This window comes from Morone saxatilis, unplaced genomic scaffold (assembly GCF_004916995.1).
Source record: "Morone saxatilis isolate NCDOM2014 unplaced genomic scaffold, NCSU_SB_2.0 Contig8, whole genome shotgun sequence".
NCBI classification, from domain to species: Eukaryota; Metazoa; Chordata; class Actinopteri; family Moronidae; genus Morone; species Morone saxatilis.
This window is the reverse complement of record NW_023340257.1, coordinates 24,638,241-24,646,232: the sequence shown is the minus strand read 5'-3', so window position 1 is coordinate 24,646,232 and position 7,992 is coordinate 24,638,241. Positions and strand designations below refer to the sequence as shown.

Sequence of the window (7,992 nt, the reverse complement as noted above, 5' to 3'; positions counted from 1 at the left end):
GAGAGAGAGAGAGAGACATTCAGCAAAGGGCTTCTGGCCGACTCTGCGGTCACTGTGGGAAGTCTTGACACACACACTCCACAAGGTGAGCTGCCAGGCGAAAGATTTTTTAATTAAAAAGGATAATTGCCTGGAAATGTTTATTCCCATCAGGGTAAAAATGATTCTGTCTGCTGCACAATTAAAACGATTCTGAACTAAAAGATTGGGCGTCAGACACACATACATGCTCCCCAAGGTCTCATATGAGAAGTTAATCACATGATTATATAGCTCAACTTGTGCAAACTTGTGCTTATTATTGCACAGTGTGGTTTCATGCAGGTAATGTAAGTTTACAGAGTTTTCTTCATGTTTTCTGTAGAAATAATTCATATTTATTGAACTCCAGATAGAAGATGAAAATGTTGCTGTTGCCTAAAGTATTATTTTTATAGCAGGTAATCTGGTGATATTAGTTTGGTCTACTCTGCAATGACAGTGTTTATATCTGACTTTATTTGCACTATGTTGTTTACTGTGGGCCTGTGTGTTTTGTCAGCGAATACATCAACCATGTTAAGTTAGCCGACTAGTACCAGCAACTGTAGCAGCAGTTGTTGTAGTAGCAGTGTGTGGGGGTAAGGCCTTGGTAGCCCTCATGTATGGGCGCTCCCGTTATGTGACTTGTTAATTATAAATATGGTGTCATATAAAGTGAAGAAAGCGCAGGAAATAATGTCTAATGTCAAAGAAAATAACTGTTTTTACACAGCAGAAAAACCTTTATAATAAGCGGCACCAGAGACCTCTGTCACATAATATTATTATAGATATAAAAAGCCAGCAGCAACACAAAGGTTGGTGGAGACTAAACAGCAAATTTAAGATGGATGACATGTTTGTTGGCTGGAGGATGGTGAGCCAACCATTTCATCCTGGAACTGGTTGGCTGTTTCTAAAGAGAGTGAAGGAACAACTTCATTCAATATTGATAGCACCATATGATATTATGTCAGCCAAACAATACAGTATGAAAATGGTGTTGTCAGGAAATGTACTTTAGTTATCAGGACAGCTACACTCAAGTCACTATGACATTACCACAGTTTCTAAGTGCTGCTGCTGATTATCATCCTGTTAGAAGAGATCAGTGTAAAGAGAGTCTGCTCCATAGCGAGATATAATGTTCTTTGTTACACACTGTAGCCAGTGATGCTGCAGTCTCTTGATTCTCACTGCCCTCCTCTCTGAGGCACTGCTCGCTCCTCATACAGCATTAGTCTCCCCTCACATACACTCACCCTGGTAGCCTACGTCGTACAGCATCATCACAGCAGCAGATAAGTAGATTGAGAACACACACACACACACAAATGGGAAGACGTCATGCACTGGTGTGCATAGTTTATCACTTTCTCCTCCAAAGTCCCTCCTCTCCAGGACTTTTTCAATAAGACTCATGCATGTGCTTTTGAGTCTCTAATCCACAGCAGAAAAGAGGTTTCTCATTCTCCTTTTTCTTGGTGGCTGATTCAGGCTGAATTCAAAGGTGAGAATAATCCGTTCCTCAAAGTATTTTTTGCTGCGCCTGTGCTTTTGCTTCTGCAGTGCAGCTTTTTAATCAAGTGAAGAATGTGACATACAGGGAATGGCCCTGCAGTGTTTCCTTTGTCATGTTCAGGTGAGAACGATCAGTCCTGATGCACCTCTATGTGTTCTGACTAGACCCATCAGTATATTCCAGTAACTGAGATGTTAAAGCTGCACTGAACATGAGAACAACAATAACTTTTTCTTGAAACCACCACTGGGGGCATCATTAAAGTACTTTGACATTGGCGTCAAAATCCAGCCAATATAATGAGTGTAAAAGTGTAACTAGCCTGTTGACCATTCAAGATACTCAGTTCATTACAAAAAACACCAAGTCACCATGATTTGTTGTGTGTTGTTGTGTGAATGTTTGGCTAGAAAGGTGTCTTCATTACCAGTGAAGCTTCATCTGATGATAAAATAAATGTTTGATGTTTGTGTGATGATGTTGTTTATCACATTATGCTCAAAGAAGATGATAAATCTTATAGAAACAGGCCTTTAACATGGGTCACATTCTGTATGGAAGCTTATTTTTGCCAGGAAAATGAAGATGAAAATATTCTTCCTTGTAACAAGGTATCATGAGATTATGAACATTTAAAGTTACATTTCAAGTTAAAAAATAGGACATAAATATATAATAAAACATTAATACTATATACTAACCTAAAATTATCATATACTAAGTCAAAATTATGAAATCGTAAGTGTACTTGTTATCTTACATTACATTACTTATATATTGAGATAGTTGTGAGTTAAAGATGTTGTAAATGGGTTTCCATACACCTGGATGTTTTCTACCAAAGTAATTTGAATTTGTCAGTGAGTGTACTTAACTTCTGAGTGGACGTACAGTGAGAAACCTCATGAAACACCAATCAGTCCACAACCTTTATAATTAATTCAGCTGTTGTGAGGGTCGAGACACCAGGACACCATCATTCAAATAATTTTTGTGGGAATATTATTTTATTGATATAACATCTTAACCAACATCCTCTCCAATGCAGCTTTGACAAAAACACATGGCACTGAAACCTTATCATCTAAAAGAAATTTGAGGACTTGATTAAACCAGAAAGGTAAAAATCTCTATACACATAGAATCTACTCAGTGCGTGTTACCTTGACATGTCACTACTCTTGTTCCAGCTTTAAAAAATCTATCTATTTCTCACCTGCAAAACAGGCATTGTGTTTAAAGATGTTAATGAAATAAAATGTGGGAGTGGATTTCAGGATGTCTTAATGCATTTTATCACACAATTACATTCCATCTACCAACCAAGTAAAGCAAACTAAGTAAAGTCAACTTTTTCAATACTTAGTAAAGTGTTCATTCTTAAATGCTTTACATTCACTTGAAAAATAGCTCATTATTCTGAAAAATCACGTGGTTGTATCCTGTGAAACTGCTATCTTGTAAGTAAATGGCTATGAGTAGTGTATAAAATCAGTAGCTTTCAAAAGTAAGTTTTCAATTAATATCAGAAATGTTACAGTAGCTGTTTTTCTTTCAAATGGTGGGTACTGCATTTGGGAATGAAACTTAAATGTTTAAATGTTGAGACAATAAAATAAATATCTTATAGACAGCACAAGGCTTTCTCCTTCCATTTCAAAGCAATTCATACTTTAAATGGAGGACAGGGGTAAAGGCACTGTATAAAAATGCTTTTATTAATCTGACGTTATTCTATAATATCTTCAAAAATATTTATATAATAAACAGAAGAATGTCAGATTAGTAACGTGCCTTGGTCCTCTTGTTCTTGATCTCTTCTGTCTTAAGAGGACATATTTTGTTGTGATGGCTTTTGTACAAGATAAAGGCTCGCCACTCCTTAGCCAGTCAGTCATTGTAGCAGCCTTATAGTAACATCATTTTTAGAGGGCTATTTTTTAAGTGTCAAAGGAAAAGGTTTACAGTTTTACCCTTAAAATATCCTCTCACTGATTTTCTTAAAGCGCCCAACAGCACCCCTAAATCCCCAAATTGCCTCCCAGCTCACTGTTGATGTTTTGAAACGTTTCAAAAAATCAGCATCAGCCAGGAGGAATATCTTGAAGCTAAAGCCTCATTCACAAAATATACAGTGGTGTCTGGCAGTGTACAGTAAAAACATACATATAAAATAGATTAGCAGCAGGGTGGCCTAAATGTTTGAGAGCAACCTGTAAGCAGAAGGTCACAGGTTTGATCCCCACAGCAGAAAAAGAGTCCAGAGTGTCCTGCTCACTCACTGTGACTATCTCTGGGTAACAGCACCAGATAAATGCATAAAATATAAAACTATGGCAGAAAATGAGAATATCCTATAATCTCAAAAAGCTCACACTTTTCTATCAAGACAAACAAAATAGGTTATCAGGTCAAAAAATATCATTTCTACTCCTGACTTTTGTGAATATGAAAATAATTACATTTCGTGTAGAAGGGATACTGCTTCAAAAAAGCAATTATATAGTTGTATTTACATAAATATTACTCTGGCCTGTAGTGGTTCAAAATGAATGATTTTGAACTTAAAATCATGGTCGAATCCATGATGCTGATGTGAGTTAATGACTCATTCCAGCCCATTTTGAACACACAAACAACAATAAATAACTAAACAATCCGACATGTTTACATTCAGAGTGAAACCCTTAAAACCAAACAAAATATGATAAATAATTAGGACTAAACTAACAAAACTCAAAAATAACAAAAAATAGTCACATTTAAAATGAAAAAAGGAAGCATATATTACTCTGTTTGCTGTAATAATGACGATAATGCTGATTGATGAAACGTCATTGTTTTTCATCACATTCATACCTCACCTATCAGAATATAAAATAAAGACTTTTACTCGATCGAGGTTTGCCATGTTGCAGGCTTAGCTTACAAGAACACTGCAACCTCACCAAAGAAAAACAAAAAAATTAAAAGACATTTAAGATATCATTACAGCATCCTCAGTAGTTAAAGTCCGACACCTGGTGAGTCGTTGACGTGGTTGTCGAAGATTCACCTGTTCGCGTTTCAGTGGAGACAATTTGCCGGGTTATTCTGGTGGTCTTGGTCACCATGGTGACAGTTCCCTCCTCGGTGGAGGAGACCTGGTGCTCTTGGGACATATCCTGGGTGGTGAAGTCGAGCCCTGAGGTGTGGAGGCAGAAAGACCCCGAGACGTCAACCTCACCTCCCACCGCCCCTTTCCGCTGGGCCTGAGGAGAGCCCTCTGGGGTTATCTGGAGGAAGCCTGGAGGAGGAGGTGAGGAAGGAAGCAGAGGCGAGTAGAGGAAGGATAGGAGAGGAGGATAGGTGATGAAATTAAGAGGAAAAAGAAACTTAGTCTTATGTAGCAGAGACAAAACAGGAAATATATATTAATAATTTATAGAAAAAACACATCAAATGTAGCAAAGATAAATTATGTATAATGCAGTGTATTATATAATATGTTCTATGGTAATATAGTGAAATAGAATGCAGGTATGAAGTATAAAAAACAAAAAGGTCATTATACAACACAACACATTGTTGTTAATTCTTTTCTTTTAAAGGAGTACTTTTAAATAGCACTTCTATACCATTTGGGGAACTTTGTGGAAAGACAGAATGCAGCACAGACTAAGATATACTTTTAGTATGAGTCCTAAACTTCCAATAATGTAACTGGACAGCAGGCGTTTAGTCAGGGGGGGCCGCATCTTGCAAAAGCTACTAAATATCTGTATTCTCTGAGACTAGGCAGAGATAACCTGGTCACTCAGGTTACTTTTTAGGGCTTCACAAAGCTCCACCAGAACCAGAGAAGACATATTAACACTGGGCGGTACTAACCATGACTAGTAAACTGACTATTAAGTGTAAAATCAGTAGAGTGCCTCTTTTAAATAAAAACTGAAAACTGAAATGATAGCTAGTACTATATATATATTTTGGAAATAATTACTTTTCGGAATATTCTTGACAATATAGGAATCAAGTAATTTAGTCCCACTTATTAAGAACTTGATAAATGATGTTTGACTTGGTTACTATCAAGAATTTGATTCCAAGTCTAATTTTTCAAAGATGTTGTTATCTATCTCAGTTTGAAGTTTCCTTTATCCTTACCTGTGGAGTGTGGCTTCAGGCTGAACTTGGGGACCTTGAACCAGGGACCAGACTCTCTTTCTTCTGAGTCTCTACTTTTGCTCTCAACCTCGCTCCAAGCCTGGACCTTTGTTGAGCTGAACTCCATGTTATAACCAGAGGGGGACTCTGAGCTGTCCCTGTCCAGCATTTCTGTTCTGGCATGAGATGACACCACAGCCCCCGAAGGCTCCTCACTAAAACCTGCTGCGGCCATCTTTCCTGATTTCACTTTAAGCCCTTTAGTGTCTCTTCCCACTTCTCCTGGTGATGAATCCTTTCCCAGTTTCACACTCATCCCTGTGTCCTCCTCTGCAGCCATCTTGCCATATGGAGAGGTGAACTCAACCTTTGGAAGTTTGAATTTACCTCCAAATGTCCCTTTATCATCCTTGGAGCCTTTGTGAGGACTTGCATCTTGTTCACCGTTGAGACTTGAACTTGAACCTTTAACATCAAATGACCCTGATTTGCCAGAAAATGACACTTGGGGCATTTTCATCTTTCCTCCCTTTAACTTGTCGTCTCCCTCCCACTCTGTGCTCACAGCACCTGACGTATCTTTGGATTTCCCAAAGCTTGGCTTCATTTTGATTTTGGGCATCTTCACTCTAACGTCCTCTGTTTCAGCCTCAGATGTTGTGCCAGTGCATGCAGCGGGCTCATCTGTTTGAGGAGGATTTACCAAGACAAAAACAGCTTTCTTTACTTTGGGCATTTTAGGGCCCTCATACTGAATTTCTGGCCCATAGAGATTAATTCGTCCCTCAGGAGAGGAGATGGAGGGTAATGGGACACCAAACTTAGGGATTTTGATTTTCTTGCCTTTTTCTGTTTTGTTATCATCTTCATCCTGTGATGTACCAATGTCAAAGTCTATGTCTGGAATCCTGGGGACTTTGATTTCTGCTCCAGATGATGAGAGGCCACCCACACCTCCAGCTCCTAAGCTGGCTGAGCCTTGTACACTTGGTAATGTAACCTCTGGCACTACGATGTTAATTCGACCTTTTTCCTCTTTATCTCCATTGTGGGTTTCAACTTCAACTTCATACTCAAGTCTTTCTTTAACCTCGCATTTGTGTTTGACTTTACCACCTAACTCCACATTGCCACAGTTTTTGCATATTTTTGCTTCTGCTGTTACATTTTTGCCAGCTTTCTTTTTTGGCATTCCAATATTGAATTTTGTTCCTTTGACTTTAGGCCCCTTTACTTTACTGCTAGTTCCTGCTGTGTTGAGATCCAAGTCAGGTAGTTCAACTTTTTTCCTGTCCTTCTTGCCATCTCCTCTATGAAGTCCTATATCAAGCTCCAGGTCTCCTTTTGGACCCTTGATATCTATTGTTGGCACCTTGAGTTTCAGACCTTTGTGCTCTCCCTCAACATGTAAATCAGCTTCACCATGACCCTCTGGCCCTTTAATTTTCCCTCCTGTCTCAAAGGTTGGTAAATTGATCTCCACTTCACCCGATTTATCCTTCGGTACTGATATACCCACATTTGGAAGTTTAACATTTGGACCTTTGAATTTTCCTCCAGTGACTCCCATCTCTATATTCGGTGCTTCAACATCTTTACTTTTACCTTTCGGAATTGAAATATCAACTTTTGGCATCTTGATATGTGGCAGCTTGATGGTTCCTCCCTCTGCATCCACTTTCATCTCTGGTGTGTCAATATTTGTTTTTCCTTTAGGAATAGATATGTCCACATTAGGCATCTTGAACTGTCCCTCATCTCCTTCAATCTCCAGCTCTGCTCCTTCAATTTTGCCAGATTTTCCTTTGGGCAGAGAGATGTCAATATTTGGCATTTTCATATGAGGCATTTTGAATTTTCCACCTTCCCTTTAGGTCCACATCTGGACCTTCAATCTTTCCTTTGGGGAGAGAGATGTCAAAATCTGGCATTTTCATGTGAGGCATTTTGAACTTCCCTCCGGTACTTCCCTCTACTTCAGTGTCTGGAACTTCAACCTGTCCTTTTGGCATTGAAATATCAACTGAAGGCATTTTCATGTATCCCTCCATTTCAACTTCTGGACCTTCAATCTTTCCTTTGGGCAGAGAGATGTCAAAATCTGGCATTTTCATGTGAGGCATTTTGAATTTTCCTCGTCCCTTTCCCTCCACTTCTACTTCAGTGCCTTCGACTTTTGCTTTAGGAGGAGAGATATCGATGTTCGGCATTTTCATGTGAGGCATTTTGAATTTTCCTCCAGAACCTCCCTCTATTTCAACATCTGGGCCTTCAACTTTTCCTTTTGGAAGTGAAATATCAAC

General features: G+C 38.8%; 1 protein-coding gene across 1 annotated transcript in view; it reads right to left on the bottom strand.

The window, feature by feature from the left end:
* Positions 1 to 2,530: 2,530 nt before the first annotated feature.
* prx (periaxin) overlaps positions 2,531 to 7,992 on the bottom strand; it is a 29,251-nt gene continuing 23,789 nt past the window's right edge. Inside the window, 3 exon segments of the mRNA XM_035679632.1 lie at positions 2,531 to 4,829; positions 5,690 to 7,544; positions 7,546 to 7,970. Coding sequence (XP_035535525.1) covers positions 4,543 to 4,829; positions 5,690 to 7,544; positions 7,546 to 7,970 — 2,567 coding nt within the window. The 3' untranslated portion in view covers positions 2,531 to 4,542.